The 22,331-nt window shown below is 30.4% G+C and overlaps 3 protein-coding genes across 8 annotated transcripts; 1 reads left to right on the forward strand and 2 right to left on the reverse strand.

Moving 5' to 3' along the window:
- Positions 1-1,843: 1,843 nt before the first annotated feature.
- LOC8260354 (cytochrome P450 724B1) lies at positions 1,844-5,727 on the reverse strand. The gene is made up of 9 exons (XM_015724034.3): positions 5,397-5,727; positions 4,886-5,210; positions 4,508-4,660; positions 4,180-4,422; positions 3,911-3,997; positions 3,734-3,812; positions 3,464-3,570; positions 2,494-2,612; positions 1,844-2,135 (listed from the first exon to the last, which is right to left on the reverse strand). The coding sequence occupies exons 1-9, from the start codon at positions 5,594-5,596 to the stop codon at positions 2,021-2,023; spliced, it is 1,428 nt and encodes a 475-aa protein (XP_015579520.2). The 5' UTR covers positions 5,597-5,727; the 3' UTR covers positions 1,844-2,020.
- A 6,889-nt stretch (positions 5,728-12,616) lies between these two features.
- On the forward strand, positions 12,617-13,955 carry LOC8260353. The gene is made up of 2 exons (XM_002526923.4): positions 12,617-13,282; positions 13,426-13,955. The coding sequence occupies exons 1-2, from the start codon at positions 12,740-12,742 to the stop codon at positions 13,744-13,746; spliced, it is 864 nt and encodes a 287-aa protein (XP_002526969.2). The 5' UTR covers positions 12,617-12,739; the 3' UTR covers positions 13,747-13,955.
- A 136-nt stretch (positions 13,956-14,091) lies between these two features.
- Positions 14,092-19,096, reverse strand: LOC8260352. Of its 6 annotated transcripts, none has more exons than XM_048374351.1 (7): positions 18,993-19,096; positions 17,613-17,931; positions 15,785-15,901; positions 15,278-15,367; positions 15,120-15,178; positions 14,814-14,961; positions 14,092-14,739 (listed from the first exon to the last, which is right to left on the reverse strand). In XM_048374351.1, the coding sequence occupies exons 1-7, from the start codon at positions 19,049-19,051 to the stop codon at positions 14,668-14,670; spliced, it is 864 nt and encodes a 287-aa protein (XP_048230308.1). In that variant the 5' UTR covers positions 19,052-19,096; the 3' UTR covers positions 14,092-14,667. The 6 variants fall into 6 exon arrangements, with proteins under 6 accessions (XP_048230308.1, XP_048230307.1, XP_048230306.1 ...); XM_048374350.1 differs by having other exon boundaries at positions 15,761-15,901; positions 18,993-19,092; XM_048374349.1 differs by having other exon boundaries at positions 15,785-15,937; positions 18,993-19,091.
- Between the last annotated feature and the right edge of the window lie 3,235 nt (positions 19,097-22,331).

The raw sequence follows: 22,331 nt of genomic DNA on the forward strand, positions 1-22,331 counted from the left end.
CCAACCATTGGCAAAATAGAAATGTAACATGTTAACTTTATTTAGTGTTTGATATTATTTGGGTCGAATGAATTTGTAATGTTTCTTTTTTATTTTAAAATAAATTTGACCCACTATTTATTGTAAGATTATTTTTTCCTTTGACAAATAGAAATGTAACATGTTAACACTAGATGAACCAAATTGGAATAAAAGTTAAAATCAAACAATATTAAAATCTAATGACTACGGTTGATATTTTAAGACTTAAAAAAGAATACTAATTCATTTTTTACCATCTAGTAAAATCAATTTTACCGTGAGATTAACAAAATAAACCAATAATTACTAAGGAGGCGGTAAGTATAATCTCAACTGAAGTAAAACTTTAAGTTTATTCTTTTTTTTTTTTTTTTCTCATTTATTATAATAATACAAAAATGTACCCAGAAGGAGAAAAAAAAGAAAATGACAATTTCTTTTTTTTTGTTTTCATTGATATAAATAAAGCAGAAGGAAGCTCAAATTTAAAAAGAATATTTTCTCTAAAAACCTATTTTTCTGATATGATCAAAGAACATATGCAAAAGCCCAATAATACACACATAGGCACTCCTGGAAAGAAGATACACACAGCAGAACACATATTATTGCAGCCATAAAACAAACATCCTTTCTCAATCCGTGGCTGGAGCCCAATTCAAAACCAAAGTAATTTATTTTTGCCTCCAGTTAATCGTTGCCGGCCGCCCGCTGTAAGTATTTGTTCTGTCCTTTTTCTTCAATAACCTGTTTCAAATTACTTTTTCCACTTGTATCAATGCTTGTCTCTTTTTCCTTTTTGATTGATTCAGAGCTCGTTTTTATTGAATTGAATGCACTTGGGATTTTTACTGTCTGGGTTGGGTTGTAAGCAAGAAATATGTAGGTATCCAGTATGAGTGTGTGCGCTTGATTGGTGAAAACTGGAGTTAACTAGAATTACCTAATGTAAATGGATACTGGTGATCAGAAATGGTGTTCCAGGTGTTATATTTCAGTTGCAAATGATGATAAATCTGAGTTGCTTCTGTATCAGATATCTGCTACGGGTTCATGTTTTAGTATTAAGGGTCTGTCATGTATTCTAAACTTTACTTATTTGTTGGTTTCTTTGGTTGGAAATTTGTTGTGTATTAAAGATACGTTATTAACAATTATTAAAAAGATTTATTTGTCATATTCCCAATAAGCAAAATATTTAATTCAACAAACCCTATTCAATGCCAAGATTGAAGATCTCGAACTCCTTCAAAAATATGGTAATTTATTCCTCACTTTATAAAAAGAATTTTCTTAGTAATTAACACATTTAAAATAAAAATAACTTAAAATTTTATTTAACATAGTTTAATGAGACATGTTAATTATATATTAGATATAAAATATATATCAAAACTCTTATTTATACAATAAATGGTTTTTATATTAATAAGATAAGTATTAAATATGATATCTTTTCTTTTAATTTTATAAAGCAAAGAATAAAAAAATATTTTATTTTAATTGTTTAAAAATTTTTAAATTTATATTTTTAAGAAATATAAAAAATAATTTAATTTATTATTTATTTGTAAAAAGTTTCAAAATGAGTTACTGAAAAGAATAATAAGTAAGATTAAAAAATAATAAAAAGATTAAATTAGTCTATTTATTTTAAAATTGAAGAGGTGGGTGAAAAGCATGAAATTGGCGTTGTTGTAAATTTGAAGTTTGTTGAATATCCTAACTGATACATACCAGTTATTACATAGTTGTTGAAAATTGACAAATTAATAAACTCTATGCAAACACCTTCTGAAATTTAATTTTGAAACCCAACAAGTTAGTAAAGATGACAAACCAAAAGAGAAGAGATATTAAATTATATGTACTAGCATATCAATTGAAACTCCATCTACAGATTTTTTTTCCTTTATTTTAGTTTCTACCAGCTAGAGACACAGTTGAGTACTCTACTCTTGATGGATATAGTTTCTTCACATCTTATATGGGGTGACGACTAAGGTTCATCTCCCGTTACAGCCTCTACTGGTTCAATCGCCAGTACCAATCCTCGACGGAATTCCACATAAGGGTAAGCAATTGGGTAGTCATCATCTACTTTTATTTTCCACCTGAAATTTAATAAAAGAAAAAAAAAGAAAAAGAAAAAAAAAAAACCATTACCTATCAACTTTAAGCACATACCTGGCCTTTTCTTTTTCTCCCCTTTTTAATTTGTAGCTTTTAAATACATGATTTTATGTCAAAATGTTGTTGCTGATCAATTATGTGCATGCTACGTATTACATGTACAAATTAATAAGCATATCCTTGCAAAACAAGATTAATAAAGTAAATTAAAACATAATTATTTAAGTTCCTGAGTGGGAAGCATGAAGTGGGTATATAGACTGGATTAAGACAACATTTAGACATGTATGATCCATGCATCTAATTATGGGATAAGGGACTAAGTGCTAAAATTTTCACCTATAACTAAGGACAAGATGATGAAGAAAGAATGCAATCTCCACTTTAGCTAGCTCGGCCCCCGGACATAGCCTTGGTCCACCACCGAACGGCATCACTGTTTTGCTTGTCCCTTTCTCCTGTTCAAAAAGATGAACTGTTCATAAATGGGTTTTGAATAATAGTAGCGGAGCAATTAATAAATAGCTTCAGATATTTCTATTTTATTTTATGACCCTGTTTATTTAAATAGCTAATTGTTTAAGCTTCACTCAGATTTATATAATGGTGATGACTATTTTGATTTTGCATTGAAAGCAGGGTCAAATCCTAGTTGGTAGACAGACTCATATAAAGCCTAAAGGGTCGCTACCAAATTATTCAAAAATAATTACATGTTTTGTTACGTTCCGACTACAATATGTTGATTTGATCCCTATGTATCATAGGAATTCAGTCTTTTAAACATTTCTTTTTTGCCTATATGAATGGACAATTCATCAAATTGTTGAAAAAGAGTCACTACCTTGAAGATATTGATCGAAGGTCGCTTATATTTCTTTATAAAACAAATCTGATATGTCTTAGCCATAAAAGCTGTAAAACTGAACTTTTCTTTTTGTTAAGAAACTATTGAATATTTAATTAATCATGATATACTAATTTGAAAATGTAGTTAAGAAAAATGAAGTGGGTAGTTAACTATGGCCTTATGGTTTTTGTTCAAAACCTAAAATTGTCTCTTTTTCTTAAAACTTCAGGCATTGTGCTAGAAATTGCAATAGTGAAACTAAGAGAAACAATTTTAGTTCATATACATTTGGTATTATGGTTCTTGCATATTTACTTTATAATCCTTTTAAATTATTGGTTTCTGTACTTCATTTTCTGAATTCATCATAGTTATTGTATGTTCAGTTAAGATCTGCGTATAAATATATAAGCATGTGCATGCATACGAATATGTAAGAATGTGATGATGAGTACATACAGTCCATCTCCAAGGATTAAAGTCGAAAGGGTTCTCATGAAGGGATGGATCAAAATGTGCTCCTGTAAATACTGGTAAAACTTTCCACCCTGAAGGAATGATGTATTCTGCAGCAATTATAACCAAAACCAACGTTACAAAGATAAGATCAAGGATTTAAAGAACCCACAAAAACCAGCAATTATATCATAAGAAAATCCAATACTACAAATATGAAATATATATATATATATATATATATACAAAGAAACAAAGAAAGAAACTTCGAACCATTGTATTTGATGTCTTGAAGAGCTTTGCGGTGGACAAACTTGACAACGTTCCCGCATCTCATAGCTTCAGATATAACCTATGTAGCTTCCAAAATCAGTAAAATTTGTTTTTTCTGTTTGCAGACTCTGGAAAAGCTTATGTAACGAAGAAAGTAATTTCAATGAAGTATATTACATTTTGGGTGAACTCCATTTTCTGGTAATCTTCCCAGTTTAAGGGTTTCCCTTCCTCTTTGCCTTTTCTTATGGCTTCATGTTCTTTCTGCGTAATAATATGATCATTTGAAAACAAGAAAGAAAAACAAAATTAGAAATCCCTTTTATTTTTAAAACAGAAAAACTGAAATTTATCCAAGGTTTCAAGTCGAGACTGCAGATCATATGTATCCAAAATCATTGAGCCAAAAAAGGTATTGGTAATTTAGAAAAGCTAGGGAGAGAAACCTTCAAGCTCTGAAAAGCGGCTGGTGCATGCCCAAGAAAGTAAACAATTAAAGAAATGAGTGTGGCGGTTGTCTCGTAGCCTCCAAGCAATATGTCCAACACAATGCTTACAGTCTCCTCTTCTGTCAACCTCCTTTTTGACAATATCATATCTAAGAAGTCTCCTTTTGTGAGGCCAACAGTCTTGTTTAATTCTCTTTCTTTAATGATTTCTCTAACAGAAGAAGAAAGTCTTGCTCTTGCCTAAAGCAAAACATGAGATCGAATTACTAAACTTGTAGATATTAGACATATATAATTAACCAAGCTCAATCCCATATATACATACCTTTACTGCTTTGGTATAAGGAGATCCAGGAAAGTCTAATGGTAAAGACACAAACCCTTTCATGTAAGTTCGAAAATCATGTAATATCTTCACGGCTAGTGGCTCTTCTGGCTCAATACTTAAAAGGTTCTTCACCATGAGATTAAGTGTTAACTGTATAGATTAAATCACAAAGCAAGCAATTTAGTCAACACAATAGCATAAATTAATAGTTAAAAATTTAATACAGAGATTATTGATGTGACAGGTACATGCATGATCCATTTCAGAGGTCATCAATGGAACCCACTGCAAAGTTGAATATGAGTATATGCCCGATGCTTATATATGCTTGACACACACTCAACAATATTTCACATTACATATGTACTTGGCTACCTTTTTAACTTCTTTATGAAAGGCAATTTCTTTACATTCTTTCCATGACTCCATCATTGAGACTGCAAAATTTTCCACACAGTGGAGGTAGCCTGGAGACGACTTACACACAGCAATGAAGCTGACGGCTACGTTCCTCAGCTTTTTATGAAGGTCGCCGGAGATGAGAAGTAATGAGAATTTCCCAAGAATGCCATGCATGGCGGTAGGATAGCTTGCTGAGAATAACTTCTCTTCGTTTTGAAGGATAAACATGTTGAGCTCATGGTCACAAGAAACAATGGCAGGTGAACCAAAAAGATGAGACTTGAAAACTTTCCCATATCTATAAAGAAGACAGATGAAAGGAATTAGATCATTTCAGAGTTTCGGGTGAATATATAAATGTCAATGAAGAAAAAAACTATAATGATACAAGCAAGAAAATGCCATTGAGGTAGCAAAAACTCAGGAGGTTACAAATTGATCTCCGCTGGCAAGATATTAAAGAGAAGGGGAGAGTGAGGAGTACCTGGAGCAATGTTCTTGCAAGAAGCTACCCATCGAGTTTGACTTATGAGGCTTGAGAAAGGCAAGAGTTTCTCCAAGCAGAGGCCATCCCATGGTTCCATCAGGTAAGATTGTGGGTTTGTCTCTTGTGAAAAAACGTGCAAGCACAAAGGCCAAAGCTAGTCCTAAAAGGATAGCTAACAGTGATACTTCCACTTCCATGGTGTACACTGTACAAACTTTGCTTGCTACAAGGAATTGGGAGATGGGGGGATACTGATTTCCGTTGTCTCTTGCGTTTACAAATTGCTTTCCATTTATATTCCAATAAAAAAATCCGGTATACCACTTAGTTTCCTATTTTGTCCCTTTGCCTTAATTTCGTATATACAGAAGAAAAAGAGAATCAGAATACTGATATACTTGGATTTTATTAACTTTAATGATTATTCTCAAAAGCCAAAAATTAACGATTTTAGCCATACTGTTCAGACCTACTCACAGTGACATTAATTAATTAAAATTACTTTAATGGAAAATATTTTACCTAATAGAGTTGTATTTCCCTATTTATATATAAATCATTATATAATCGAAATATTTATTAATTAATTCTCTCATATATATGTAAAATAAGAAAAGTTAATTGACTATGTGTGTGTGCATGGCTGGAAAAGATTATGGACACTGATGAAGCTTTATAACTCATAATATTTTATTTTATTTTATCTTAAATATATATGATTAAAATAGCTTCACTTTCAGGAGAAATGAATGGATTATTATCAAAATTAATGTACACTAAAATCTATAATGAGAATATTAAATTGATGCAATTAAAATAAAATTAATTAGATGTTCTGTAATCCTAAAAAAACTGTTTGAAAATATTCTTGACAGTTATTCTATGTACAATAAATTTGAATTAAGAACAATTCGCACAATGTTTTACATTTATAATTATGTTAGTATGTGTTTGGATACATGGACTTGAATTTTAAATTCTATATTTCAAATTCAGAATTTAGCTGGTCTGTTTGGAAGAGGACTTTAGCTGTCCTTCCCCTTCCTCAATTTATTACTTTTCTTTTCCTTTTTTAACGGAAAACCTTATTTGAGGGAGACTATTTTTTTTTTTCTCATAATATCTCAAGGTATTTCCTCATAAATTACCATGATTTTATTTACTTATTAATCCTTTCAAAATCTTTAGAGTTAATTTATTTTCAATACTTGTTTAATCAAAATAAAGTACGTCCCGGTAATCATATTAATTCAATTTGCTACTAATTAAAATTAGAAACCTCTAATTTTTCTCTAAAGTATGTATATGCACTTATTGTTAGATTAATTTTTTTTTTTTAATAACACTATATATTGGGTGTAACGTCCCACTATACATTTATTAATCATTTTTCTGAGCAATTTTATATTCTAGTGATAGAAAGGTAAGTATGTAGAAGAGAACTTATTCATAATATATTGCTTTACTAGCTTTAATAAGTAGAACTTAAAAGGAATATAACTTGAAAACTTTTTAAAACCATATATTATATAATTTAATACATATGAGAGGTCATTAATTCTAAGAAGAAACACTTAGAGAAGAAAGATACACGAGGGAGAAGATCTTAATGTATATATTTATCATGTTAGCATACAAAAGAAGCATAGGTTTTAAAACTTTAGAAGGTTAGAGATTATTGAGAAAGTGTGATAATAATCAAACAAGCCAATGGAGGCTCACCTAACCCTTCATATACTCATGCATCAAGAACCCAAAAGGAAAATAAAGCCTAATTGGACTGCTTTACAATGTAAAAACATGGGTCACATCCTACATTGGATGGGGACTTGCCATATTTAAATTATCTAGCAAACTTATGCATGCCATACACATGAACACTAGCCGATGTATCGGTGGTTATGTTTTCACATAGATACAAAATAAAAATGAACATGGTTTCCCTAATGGTGAGCACGAAGCGAACATAATTAATTGGTGAAAAATTCTTCCACTTTTGGGACTTAAAAAGAAGAAGAGAACTTTGGGGGAAAAATGAAAATTTAAATGTATTTATGTGGGTTTATGATGGAGATGTTTGCAATAGAAATCCGACCAAGAAAAAGAATAAAATGGGCATTAGCTATGAGGTATACAATATGATGACCAAAGACCAATCTTTAGGCTTTTTGTGCCTCCTAAAAATGATTTACAGGAGGCAAGAAAAGGAATTTGCTTCACTTTTCTTGTCTCTCCATGGCGCACGTGCAATGGGCTAATAATTATAATTTTTAAGAGAGGAAGAAAGATTTTAGGGCATCCAGAGTTTCTAATTAGCTGGATATCATTCCTATTGCAATCATGTCAGGATGTGCACTTAATTATTATTATTATTATTTTTTTTACTTTCTCCTTTCACCTTTCTAGTAAGTGAATCTAATTTCCTTTTTCTTTTTCTTTTAATTTCCCTCTCCTTTGAATCTAAAATTTGCTTGTATAGCTATGGAATAGATGACTCTTGTTTGATTTTATTCAACAAGTATTTTGGGAGTCATCATGTGAGTTTTGGTTTAATTTTATTTGGCTCCCCAACCAAAGTTTTTAGTTACATTCTATTAAGTCCCCCTTCACTACTTTGTTAAATCAATTACAAATTAAATCTTCAAATTCCAAATCCATTAGTGCATTTGAAATCCATAGAATTAATAAAAATAAAATATGAATTCAAGGCTTACATCTTGTTTGATTAAAATTCATAAAATTTATAAAATTTATTTGTAAATCTAAAATTTATATACTTTAAATAAAATAAAAAATAATTTAGAATTTTAAATAATTAAATTTATACAGAATTACTCGTAGCTAACAAAAAATAGATAAAATTTTCAATTAAATTACACATTAGTGAGTTAATATTTCTTATATCACCAAAATACCTCTTTCGATTTTATTATTTCCATTTTACTATCTCTTTCAAATTTTTATTCTCAAATAAAATAAATTTCTTAATAAATTCCAACTAAATATAGTATTAATATGATTTCCTTTGTCATCCATGCAAATTAATTTGTATTAACAGCCCACACACACACACACACACACGGACATGGGTAACTAATATATGAAACATTAGTTCTGATATCTCTCACAACATAATCATAGAAAAAACATTCTTTTAGAAATGTCATCTGTCTTGACGTTGAAACAATACCTCATTGCACGTTTGTGCAAAGAGGAATGATTACGGTTCTTGAAGCTTGTCTTTTATCTTTTTTTGGGGTTACTTTTTAAGAGCTGCTTTACATTCCATTCCTTGACAAACTATACTTATTGGATATTTGCTTTTCTTCTCTATCAAAGGGTTAAAGGTTTGGATATTGAAATTGTTTCTTCCACACAATGACAGGACCACTTAGCAAAACAATTGATGAAAGAAAAAGGGTTAGGGCCACATCAAGAAAATCAAGCAATTGAAATACCTCAACAATAAAAACTTCAAACACTCAGTATACTTTCAACTCCTTATCGCTTTAATATTTTAATTTTAGTGACCAATTATTTCTGTAAGCACTTACATTAGTGAAAAAAACAAACTCATTAACAAACTTTTTCTCTCTTTTTCTTTTTCATTTTCTTTTGTTCTGTGAAGAGTTCCATTGTTACTTTTGAAGACTCAAAGATATCAGTAAGTTAAATGATAAATATATTTTGATGGAGTTTGAAGTTGATACACAAGTTCGTATAGATTATTGTAAACTATTTACTACTAAAGGAATATAAATAGATGAGTACTCATGCTGGTAAATAATTTAGTGATTAAATGCCTACTCTATAATTTATGCTGCGAGGCATTTTTGAAGTTTTTATACGCAATAAAATATTTAAAATTTAATTTTTCTATCCTGAAAACGATTCCATCAAAAAGAAAATTGTACTTCTTATGGTTTTTCTTTGTTAAAATGGATTCTTTACATAAATATCTTTTTTTTATAAAAATAATTGTAGTTTAACCTCGACAAAAAAAAAAAAAAATTCTTTTCTCAAAAATAAATTTATAAAAATAAGTTCTATAAATATTTTAAAATTCAATTAAACATCAACAAAATAAATTTTTTATTTTAAAAAAATCGTATATCAACTAAAATCAACAAAAGTATTTATTTATAAAAAATTAAATAAATAAAAAATAAAATAAAACCAACAAATTAAATTAAATTTAAATAAATATGGATTAAATAATAAATAAAAAAATCAATCAAGCATCAACAAAACATAAACTATATCTCTCTTTATATCAACCAATTAATATTGATAAATTATATGATTTTTTTTTTGTAATGACATCAAATCTCTAACATACAATGATTTAAAGAGTTATATCAACTAATTTACTTGGTATATCATTATGAAGGCACTAAGTCAATGGACATAGAATTAAGTTTATAATACTATTATTCATTTATATTTTAAATATTAATTCAATATAGTTACTACTTTAAATTGAACAAACAAATTCAAATAAATTAATTACACAAATTATTATCATAATTTAATAATAACCCTACGTAAAACCACCTTTTAATAACAAAAAATTATATATTCCATTTTTATTAATGTTGCTAAATTTATATTAATTTTTTTTGATGTAGTTATAAATGGAAAGTTAATGCAATTGAAATTAAAATTATTGTTAAATTACTCTACCTTGAATTTATTATTTATTTATCTTAATAATAAGCTCTTATAAATATAATAAATTGAAAAAATTTAAAATATTATATAGTTACTTTAATTATTAAAGAAATTACATAGTTATTTTTGAATAATTTTTTTATTAACATTTTATTGATGTTTAGTTGATGCTAAAGATGGTATAATAAATTTCAAACACAAGTCAACTTGCTCTTTCTTGACCCGGTGCTAGCAAATTCTTGCCTTAGATCATAATTTAATAACCACAAGACACGTATTATTATAGTATTCTTCTTACTATTAATATACTTAATGATTAAAAAATTATTAAATATTAGATACATTAATTTATTAAATTTACAAAGATGAAAATTTATAAATAGTATAAAGTTAATGTACTCAAATTTTATAAAATTAAAATTAATAAATTGTTATATAAAATTATATTTTATAAAAATACAAACTAGCTATTCAACTTTCAATCTAACAAGTGACTTCCATGTAAAAATCATACTCTAAAATAATTTTATAGTAACTATAGTCTTTAATACAAAATATAATTTTCATTATTGTTACTAAACTCTATATTAATTATTTAATTTAATTATATAAATAAAGTTACACAATTGAAAATAATACCATTGCTAAAGTTACACAATCTAATAAATGAATTTGTTGATTTTTGATTGATGTTTAGTTGATGTGTCATGATTGCATAGTTGATATATGGTTAATGTTTGGTTGATTTTAAAAAAGAAGATAAAAATTTAAACTATTTTTTTTTATCTCTACTTTAATTTCTTTCTGTCGCTAAATATTTTTTTTATAATGAACATATAACCGAGATAAGAAGAAAATTAATATCTAATCCACATTAGTTTATATTTTAATTTCATCATTGATTTTTATTTATTTGACAATTTTATTGATTTTGATTGATGTTTAGTTGATATGTGCTTGATTTATGGCTTGTATGGTTGATGTTTAGTTAATGTTTTGTTGATTTTTAAATTTATGAAGAATTGTCTTTAACTTTTTTTCTTGAACCGCTGTTTCGTTTTCTTTTAGATTTCAACTTTTTTTTTTCTTTCTCCGTGATCTCTATCATTTTAACTTTTATTTATATAAAAGAAAAAAATTATTATCTTAATTTTTTTTTTTAAATTTGTTGGATTTCACACTCTATAAAGTTTAACTTTATTTAAATTTTATATAAAATAAATTATTTTAGTTTGAAATCTCTTAATTTATAGGTAAATTTATTTTGATGGATGTTTGGTTAATTTTCAAATATATGAAGATTTATCTTCATTTATTTACTTTAATTGTTATTTACTTATTAAATAAGTCCCAACATATTAGATCTTTTTGTTGAAAATTTATATTCTAGAATTAAAAAATATTAAGTTTTCATCATTTTGTAAAAAGATAATAATAACAATATTCATCTTGAAGTTGAAAGTGAAAGTACTTGCATGAAGTAGAAATAATTAGATTTCTATTTTAATTAAAAATATTATATAAAAAATATAAGTTGTAGATAAAAGTAATATTTGAATAATTAAGTAAATATCTTTCTTTTTAAAAAATCTAAAATATCTAAAACAAAAGAAAAATATATGTATGGTATAAGAAAATAAAAGTAATATATGAATAATTAAGCAAATAATTTTTTTTATAAAAAATAGAAATTCTAAAATAAAAAAAATGTATAATATTAAAAAATAAATTCGCACCTTATACTAATATTCATTGCTTTTTTCTTTCAAAAATCTCTTTATAAATTGAAATATCTATAATATTATTGTATTTTTGTAAAAAGAATTAGCTTGACAAGAGAAGCTTATGTATTTTAAGGTATAAAATTTATTAATTATGGAAAAAAATTTAAAATATATAAAATTTTATAAAATTCTCAAAATTAAGTTACACTCGAGAAATCAAACAAAATAAAATGTTTAAATAGGTCTAAAAAATGATACAATTATAAACAAGTTGATATTTATCATCATATTAGCTCAACAAAAATTCAACACAAGCTACAAATAATTCAACTATTTAATATAAAGTGAACGAGACAAGTTTCAAATTTTAACTTAAAGAGGATACATTTTTTAAGAATGTCATAACCGTGGGATAAAATTTTAAATTTATAATAATTTCTTAAAAAAGTCATTCATATTCATTAATTAGTTGATGTGAAATATATATTTTTGAAAAAATAAAAAAATTAGACTCATATAAGAATTAAATCCTAAAATAGCAATAGAAGTAATTATTTTTAAATTTAAAAAATTCACTAATCATGTCCCATTGTTATGATTTTATTATATTAGATGTAAGGGGGCACAAAAAAATGGTTCACATAATAAATTGATGTTGAAAAAACAAGAAGTATTTTTGCAACAACTTTTAATGTAAAAAAAAAAAAAGATTTTTGTAAGGTTTGTTTTTGTGAGGTAAAAATATAATAGTTGTTGTAAAAAGGGGTATTTGTGTAAAGAATTCAATATTTAGTCCAATCAGAAAACTTGTGGACTCAAATTGATTGGTCCTCATTTGTTTTGGTGGTGGGGGAAAAGAATCTCCACTTCAAGTTCTCTAGCAATCTGGCATCGGACACCATCCATTATTGCAATTAGAAAATCTGAATTCATATCTCAAAATAGATGCTGGCCATACACACAGGGCCCAAGCCATGGCACCAACATACTGCAACAGCTCTGCAGACATCTTCTTCATCTCTTTTGTGCAAACGCAAAATTCTTCCATTAAGAATTGCAAGTACTCTAAATGAAAACAAACCACAAGAATCTTCAGCAGGCAAAATTAGGAGGCTCGCTCTCACCCAAGAAGGGAGAATAAAACTTAACACATACCCTGATAGAGAATTCTATTCTGTTCCAAGGTTTGTGACTCATGTTGATGATGGCTTCATTTCCACACTAACTGACCTTTATAAAGAAAGACTCAGACCTGGTTCAGAGATTCTTGATCTTATGAGTTCTTGGGTTAGCCATCTGCCTAAAGATGTGAAGTATAAAAGAGTAGTGGGACATGGACTTAATGCACAAGAGCTTGCCAAGAACCCAAGGCTGGATTACTTTATTGTGAAAGATCTCAATCAAAGTCAGAAACTGGAATTTGAGACCGGTAGTTTTGACTCGGTGATATGCACGGTTAGTGTGCAGTACCTTCAACATCCTGAGAAGGTTGGTCTGTTATATTTTTTCATCTACGATTAAACACCCTTGTAACAGTGGGGCAATGCATTCCTGAATTTTACGACCATGTAATAATCCACAATCCTGAATCAAATAATATAATAGTAATAATAATAATAATTTTATGGTAGGTATTTGCAGAGGTGTTTCGAGTTTTAAGGCCTGGAGGGATGTTTATCGTCAGCTTCAGCAATCGTATGTTCTACGAGAAAGCCATTGGAGCATGGAGAGATGGCACTGCATACAGTCGTGTACAACTAGTAGTGCAATATTTCCAATGCATTGAAGGCTTCACTCAACCGGAAATCGTTCGTAAACTTCCAGCTACAAGCGGTGCTCAAGAGGATAAATCACTCATCAATTGGCTGATGCGGTTGCTAGGATTGTTGTCTGGATCAGACCCTTTCTATGCAGTCATAGCTCACAAGAACTTCAAACCTGTGTATGAATGATCCTATCATTCACAGTCGCGTTCTTGGATCCTCAAGGCTCCTATAGAGTATTATTATCAAGGCCATTAATAAGCAGTATGTAAATCCTGTTCTGTGATAAATTATTTAATCAAGCTTTGAGTGAAAGGATATTGGTGGTTTCTTCCCTGATCCATCAATATGCAAGTGTGTTTGAACCCAGACAGAAAATAAAAGAGTTGATTCCGATTTCCTCTGTGCAAGCAAGTTGAAGATTTTCCATTGGAACGAAAATCTTGGATGACTTGTGTAGTCGTGTATATAACCAGTTAACATAAAGAAACAGAGCTAAAGCAAACAACAAATATAAACCCGTGAAACACAAAATGAAGGAATTCGTACTAATCATATTATTTGGGTGTATTGCTAACAATAGGTATTATTACATGATATTTCAAGAGCAACAAGGTATTTTCTTTTAATCAGATGTACACTGGAATTTCATGTGCGTACACACAATAAGAATGAAAAACGTCATGGCCAAAAAAGTAGAAGAAAGAAGAAAAACCCTACTATTATGTGCAGTGTACCTAAAACAAGGCAAGGTCGCTATACTGTTAACAGGCAGCACCAAAACCAATTAAAGAATTATTTGGGAACTGCTTCATTGTGAATTATGGAGGTACTTAAGATAGAGTTTACTTCTTGGCCTCATGCTCACCAATAGAGTTTACTTCTTGGCCTCATGCTCACCAATCAGATCTAAATGAAAATCTGCACATTTGGTACAAGACAGGGTCAGGATGCAGAACTCACAAAAAGAAAAGCTTCTGCAGCGACTCCTGAATAGTTCTGGATAAGCACTGACTGCCATTTGAAAAACCCTTGAGAGCAGTATCATGGCCTGATAGCGTACTATGCGCTGGAGTTGTGAATGATAGCAAGCTGATATTCCAAATTGAGTTATAATGAGAGCTTTTTTGCTTTCTCGACCGCTTCAATATAGTAATACAACCTCCAGAGCATTATATTATCCTGGAAAAGGTGACATAGAACAACTATCAGAAATTATTAACACAGTAACAAACCATAATTTGGTTTTACTTCACCTCTAGCTCCAAATCAATAAAAATTTCTTCACAGGACTGTGCTTCAGGCTTGCTGTGTTGGACAATTTCAACCACCCGGTTGAGATTTTTTGGGGGTAGCTTCTGAATCAGTTTCTGGAGATGCTTCTTCTCTATAAGGGTCATGGGCCTACAGGTTCGAGTTGCAGTAAGTTAATATTATTACATTAGGTTGTACTCAACTTGCATCTAAACAATTAATTTTTCTGTGCTCAAGGTGTATGAAACTTTAACAACAAAATGAATGACCAACCAGATTTTCTGTGTTTAGCATCAAATGTAACATACCTGCATGTAGACACCACATTATCAAGAAGTTCTTCAAGCTGCTTCTCCATGCAACTGAGCTGAAAAAATCACCAACCTTTCTTCAGCTATAAGTAATGGAAAGGTCGAATGCACTTAAAACAAAGCCAAGAGAAATGCATCAAGTTTCAGAAAGCTACTGTTGCAAACAGTTGATCAGAATATTTCCTGATTGTCTCCTCAACCAGTGAGGCATCACTCTGTAGTAAGAAATGAAGATCATCATCCACCTAAATCAAAAAGAAAAGAGGAGATTAAAAAATAAGCACCAGATTATTCCGTATGTTAATAATGCGTATGCGTTAACACTATCATAAAAAGGCAAGGAGCATAGGGATTTGGACTTAGAGAGTGATTTTTGAGGGTGTGTTCAGAGAAATACATGTTGGAGATTTGACCTCACAATCAGGAAGGAGAAGACTATGGGAGAAATAAGAAGTTTAAAAACATGTAGACATAAGAACTACGTACTGACAATGGTAAGCCTTCTTATTATAAGGTACTACTTCAGGAATTGTCATAATATACATACTGTTTTACTGTAACTGTGTTAAGAATATATTAATAGAACTAAAAGAAATACTAATATGAAGAACAAGGATTGACTAATAATTATATATAACCTCTCTGCATGATTCAGAACTAACAGGGCTAGCAGGTTTAGAGAAGCTAGTTGATGAGGAAGATGACATCTTGCTTCTCTTCTTGTTTTGCCCAATCTCACACTCAGATGTTGCGCCCATCTTTCTGCTTCTGACCTGTGACTGTAGTTGACACATAGCTAGAACAGGATCAAGCATCTGCATTTTCCATGTCATATAGTTTTTTAAATTCAGTCCTAAAATTTATACATTCAGTTGAATATCTTATTTGGGAGTCTAGCTCTAAATATATAATGAACGATTCTCCCCTCTCCAATGTTAAAGTTCTAATCATCCATCTACAGTGGAGAATAAACTTAAAATCTGCAAACTAATGATAAAATGGACAGAAACACTTAACAGGCTACATTGTTTCACTTGTTCACTACATTAACCAATTTAACATAAAGAAAATACCATATGTGAAATAGTAAATAAAATCATATCCATTTTTATAACTCAATTAACTATTTCACATGGGAAACACATAGTAGTATGACATGACTACCTCTTTGTTACAGACATTTATTAGTCTTCTTTCCAATAGACTATAAGAAAACCACATTAGAATTTATAAATTACTCTCATTGAATAACAAGTGCAATAAACATCCAATGATTGCAATATATTAGAATTCGTTATAAATTAAGTGTTTGTTTGGCTAAGATGTTGTCAGTAGTTGATAACTATCGCTAATAGCTAATTACTAATTATGTTTGGAAAAATCATCTAAAGTTGTTGTTGTTCATATGTTTACTGACTGATTAGACATCATTTAGTTTTTTTTTCTTTTTTATTAAAGTATCACATTTATTATTGCCATAGTTGTCAAAGGCACACCTCAGGCGAGAGGCGCACAAAGCGCAAGCCTTAGCACCTCAAGGCAAGAAATGCAGGCAACTTCACTAAGGCGCGCGCCTTTGTGCGCCTCAGACCTAAGGCAAGGCGCGCCGTTGTAATATTTATAAAACTATATTTTACTTTTATCATCTCTTTTGAATATGCCCTTTTGTTGTTTGTTAAATGCCTCTTGAACATGATTGTCAAGAGCTTTTTATTTCTTTTTTTTGGTTGTGTGATATGGTTTTTATTTTATGCATAGGTTGTGTTTTGAGTCTTAGTTTTATTTTATTTTATCTTTTGGGTCTCACTTCTGTCAGGCGCGCGCCTCGCCTTGCACCTCAGGCACCAAGAGCCCTTATCGCCTTGGTGCGCCTTTCGCCTTAACAACTATGATTATTGCTTTTAAAGTGTTTTATATACTAATATATATATATATAACTTATTATAAGTATATAAAAATCATCCTTTCAAATTTATTTTTACAGCAACATAGTTGATTCAGCAAAGAAATAAAAGCAAAAAAAATACGAATGAGAAAACACTGGGTGGAATAATTAAAAAATATATACAGTAATTGTTAATCGTAAGATATCTCAAAGTTTTTTTCTATTTAAAAAATAAAAAATAAAAAAATTCTTATGCTAAAAAGAAAGAGACTTAAGAGCTATAATAAAGAGAGTCGTGATTTTTTGAGATTAGGACTTTAAACATAAAAAGAGGTAAATTGGTAATTATATCTTTAAATTAATAAAGTTGTTCACAAAAGCTTCAATAGCTGATATGAATTAGCAGTCCTAATAGCTATCAGCAATCGCTCAAAATGAATTACCAAATGCATTGGTTTAGCTGTTCAGAACTGAACAGTTACTAGCTCCTCTCCGACAGCTATGCCAAACATACTCTAGTCTACTTTATCATATTATTTTTTTACTGTATGGAAAAAGAGTGTTGGTTCTTTATAGAAAAGAAAACACAGAAAAACAGCATTTACCTCATCCGCTTCAGGTGTAAGAACTGCCAGAGCCTGTAGAAGAAGTGATTTCAATCTTTCTTTTTTGTGATCTGAAAGCCCAGCTCCTACACTACTGAGAAAAGAACCAGAAGAAGGCTCAACTATAACATTACCCCTGACTTCCCCTTCCCCACATTTATTTCCAGATAATTCAGCAGCGAAAGGCAGAAAATCCTCATCTTGTGAGAGCAAGCTTTTCACTTCACCAGTGTAGAAAGAAAAATAATCTGGTCCTGCTTTATTCAAGTCAGCTGAAGCAACCCAACTCACAGAAGTCTCTGACATAATAGCAACTATGCTGCATATGAAAGCCATATCAATTAGAAGAAATTTGGATGTTGGCAAAACCATGCAGCTTGATGACAAATCATTTAATAATGTTTTAGGTGTAAGGACAAATAAAATCCTTCCCTACAAAAATGTTTTGCAAGTGACTTAATTAGGTCAAATAACACTTGCATTATTATTTATGAACCACATAGCCAACTTGTAGAGATGCTATACACCATTTGGAGCACTGATTAGTCCTTTGGTAGAGATGCCAAGAACTCATTATTCTGTACAAAAGTATAAATGATCATATATGACGGGGCAAACAGTTCAGAATGCCAGAGAAACAGAAAGCAAGCATATCCGAGAGAAGGTAAAGCTGCGCTTTTGCAAATGGTTGGAACCATGAAGGAACTTTGGCTGGTACTGCCAGGCATCATGTGCTGATAATGAAGCAGATGTTTGAACTGATATTTATCACCCAAAAAACAAAAACACTAATTTCACCTCTCTCACACAAAAACATATAAACATTCCCAAGTGACTCTAAAGAACGTATATCACAATGTCTTACTGAAGTTCTTAAAGAGGGCCACAACAATTCAGGCCTACAAGAAAACTAACATTCACTTTACAATCAATTTAAGACCTCAATTTCTAGAACACCTAAATACTGAAAAAAGAAAAACTCAAAAATCCGCAATTTCTAGAATCCCAAATTACTAAACCCTAATTTTCAAAAATGAAACCCGAGAAATTAATCATAAAACATCAGTTGGACACTGATTTTACACTACCTATATCAACATGAAACAGGCATTATTTATCTCCTCTTTTTTAATGTATGTACTTTTCCCATTGAAAAATATTGCCTTTGCGCCAACAACTCTTCGAACTCATTGTTTCGTCAACATCGGCTATGGTTAAGGTTTGGGTTTTTGCAGAAACAATAGGAGAGACCGGAGTGCAGGATTTTTACTTAAACAGCCGTTTATTTGCAGAAAGGAAAACGAAGAGGAGAAGAGAAAGGAAGAAAAACAGGATTAATAGGCAAAACCAATTATTAAGCGGCAAGCTCGGGCGGCTTACAGGAGTGACTTAAACCTGATCTCGACCACTAGTGGTGGGGCAGAGATCTTCTGCTCCATTTAAGTTGGGTTTCAGGATTACCCACAGATACGGAACTTACCATCTCTCATTTTTAATCCATATTTTAAATTGTGAAAAACTATAAAATTTATGCTGAAATTGTTAAAATTAAAAAAATATATTATATTTATAAAAGATATTAAAATTCATGATTACTTTGCAAATAGCCCATTACCATGAAATTTTGAATTTTAGTCTACTGTACGTAAGTTTTTGTTTGGCCTAATAACCTATTAATCTATGAACTTTGAACGATTTTTCTAAGTTATCTAATTTTATAAGTTTTTCCACAATAATTATAATCTCGAGAATAATTTTTTATTTTGGGATTTCGATATTATTTTAATAATTTCTCAATTTAAGTGGGCATACGTGGCATCAAGTCAGCAAATTAATTTGCCATATGTGCAGTTGTTCAAAACGATGTGTTTTGAAGAAACAAACGGAACACACTGTTTTCTCTAAAGGAGCTCGATAGAAACCCTAACATTGTAACTTTACAAAGTAAAGAACATACTTTCTAAGATAGATTCTTCTATTTGTGGGAAAAGGTCACTTGTGTTTTCAAATTGGAAGTTGGCCGTTCGATTAGTGGAGGAGAAGTTTGGTAGTGTTCGATTCTATTGGAGTTTGAAAATAAAGGAAAGAAAAGCTTGAAGTTTTTTTAATGCATTGGTGATAATAAATTTAGAGGTACCTAAAAATTAAGTTGTTGCAAAAATATTATTTAATTCATTTAATAATTTAGTTATGGATATTTTATTAAAGCATAAGTGTCTGTTAGGATTTTATTATTGTTTTGCTATGAAAATGGTGTATTGAGTTAAATAATGATTACATGTTTGTTTTTATACATTCTTATGGATTTATACATAGCACAAGTGTACTATAGTGGGTTTTTCTAGAAGATGAAAAGGGAGTCTCATATGTGGGTGGTGAAATGGTTTCATTTGATAATTGTGACCTACATAAGATTGGATACCTTGATATAGTAGTTGATTTGAAAACATTAAGTTATGATAGGGTACGTAAAACAGCTTTTAGAAATCCTAATGATGGAAAGCTATGTATTCTTCAAGATGATCAAGGAGTTCTTTTGATGTTGGACAGCATAAGGGATAAAGGTGTTACTATATATGTTGAAGCAGATTTAATAGTTGAATTTTTTGGAGATAACTACCTTGGAGATGAGAATACTAGGGATGAGAATCTTGTGGATGGAAATGTTAGGGAAGGAACCTAAAAGTTGTTATTCATTTGAATGGTAATGCTGGGAATGAATTTGCGTATAGTGCTGCATCAGTTTTTAGGTTCAGAGGCAATATGCCTGATAATGTAACTAGTTTGGCTGATTTTGGAGAGAAGTGAAGATCCTAATTATGATATTATAGAAGTCAGTGACACTAAAGATGGTATGAATGAGTCAAACTTTAGTTCTGAAGATGAAGAAAAGGTAAGGAGAAATCTGAGATGAGCGAGATTGCATAGAGATATAGATGATAATCCATTCAAGGCAGCTAGTGCTCCTTCTGCTAGCTGGAAGAATCCTAAGATTGGTGCAACTTAGAAGAAGGCAAGGGAAACACTTGCACTAGTTCTAATATTGATAAGTTCCTGCACTAAATTCCTAGACTTGAGAAATAAGAATCTGGATATGCGAGTGAGTATGCAGCTTCAGATGACTATGTAGAAACACCACATTCAAGTGAGGAAGGTGATATGTCTCCAAGAAGAAAAAAAGTTAAGACCGAAATCTATGCACCTAATTGTTACCATAAATAATTGCAACTAGAGATTGGGATGAGATTTAAAGATTATAAAGAGTGCAAGAGTCAATTAAAAGGTGGGCTATTGTGAAAGGTAACAATATTAAATGGGTAAAGTCTGGCAATAGCAAGTTGTCTGTCTATTGTGCACCTGGCTGTGCATGGAAATTATATGCATCAAAACTACAAGCTGAAGACATATTTCAAATAAAATCATACTATAGAGAACATACATGTATTATATATCCCAACAATAAACAAGTGATTGCAACATGGCTATCAAATGAGTACTTGGATATTTTTAAAAAGAATCAAATCTATAAGGCCAGTATTTTGAAGGATGATGTTAAATTGAAATATGACGTCATAATAAGCTCGGTGACATGCTATAGAGCTAAGTAGAAGGCTTTAAACAAATTAAGAGGGACTTTTGAGCAGCATTATGTAAAGCTTAGGTCATATGCATTTGAGCTTCAAAGTGTTGATAAAAATGGAATGCTTGAAATAAAAGCCTCACTGGACAATGAAGGAAGAGTTGTATTCCAAAGGTTTTTTTGTTGCATTTAGTGCATTAAGGAGAGGGTATCTTTCTGGATGTAAGGTTGTTTTAGGTTTTGATGTATGCTTCCTCAAAACAGTATTAGGTGAGGCCTTGGTGACTGCAATAGCAAAAGACCCAACAATAAGATGGTTTTAGTTGCGTGGGCCGTAGTTGAAAAAGAGAATGAGGAAATATGGACCTAGTTTTTGGAGATCCTATTTAAAGAGTTAGGTATGCTGGATGGGTATTCATGAGTGAGCAATATAAGGTTGTCTTAGTGATTTTTAAGCTATGTTTTATTTTTCACTATGTTATACTGACACAAATATACTGCATTTAAGATCTACTAAATGCTATGAAGAACCTCGCTCCTAATGCAAAGCATAGGAACTGTACAAGGCGCATATATGCAAACTGGAAGAAAGTGTATTCTAGGCCCAAGTTCAAAAACTTCTTGGGATGCAGTAAAAAGTACAAGTGAGGCTCAATTCCATACAAGATTGAAAGACTTTAAGGATGAGTCTGGAAGCATATGAGTTGTTTGTATCAAAGAATCTTAACGTGTTTGTAGGAGTTTGATTACCAATAGTTGCAAGCCAGTCATAATTGAGAACAACATATGTGAGACATTCAACTGCTATATAGTGAAATCAAGGACCAAACTGATCATTGACATGTTAAAGATATAAATAGTCATTTGATGATAAGGATGTACCAAATGGTGAAGGAAATCGACAATAGCAAGCAAGCCATATGTCCTAATATCATAAAGAAATGGAAAAGATAAAAAAAATTTGTTTAAGTATTACAATATTCATCCAATTATTGGTAGAAAGTACCAAGTCCAATTTTTTTAAGAACGATATATAGGTAAAGAATTGCACATGTAGGACTTGGAAATTGAGTAGGATGCTATGTTGTCATGCAATTGTATATATTTACTATTTGAGGCAAGATCCCCTTAAGTATGGG

This window comes from Ricinus communis, chromosome 5 (assembly GCF_019578655.1).
Source record: "Ricinus communis isolate WT05 ecotype wild-type chromosome 5, ASM1957865v1, whole genome shotgun sequence".
Taxonomy (NCBI): Eukaryota; Viridiplantae; Streptophyta; class Magnoliopsida; order Malpighiales; family Euphorbiaceae; genus Ricinus; species Ricinus communis.

Coding starts and splice junctions, on each gene's coding strand:
- LOC8260354 (XM_015724034.3), bottom strand. CDS start 5,596: ATGGAAGTGGAAGTATCACTGTTAGCTATCCTTTTAGGACTAGCTTTG. Junction 5,211..5,396: donor TTGCAAGAACATTGCTCCAG/GTACTCCTCACT, acceptor TCTTCTTTATAG/ATATGGGAAAGTTTTCAAGT. Junction 4,423..4,507: donor CTTATACCAAAGCAGTAAAG/GTATGTATATAT, acceptor GTTTTGCTTTAG/GCAAGAGCAAGACTTTCTTC.
- LOC8260353 (XM_002526923.4), top strand. CDS start 12,740: ATGCTGGCCATACACACAGGGCCCAAGCCATGGCACCAACATACTGCA. Junction 13,283..13,425: donor ACCTTCAACATCCTGAGAAG/GTTGGTCTGTTA, acceptor ATTTTATGGTAG/GTATTTGCAGAGGTGTTTCG.
- LOC8260352 (XM_048374348.1), bottom strand. CDS start 19,051: ATGGAGCAGAAGATCTCTGCCCCACCACTAGTGGTCGAGATCAGGTTT. Junction 17,932..18,992: donor ATCAGGTTTAAGTCACTCCT/GTAAGCCGCCCG, acceptor TTTCATATGCAG/CATAGTTGCTATTATGTCAG. Junction 14,740..14,813: donor TTATTGATTTGGAGCTAGAG/GTGAAGTAAAAC, acceptor CACCTTTTCCAG/GATAATATAATGCTCTGGAG.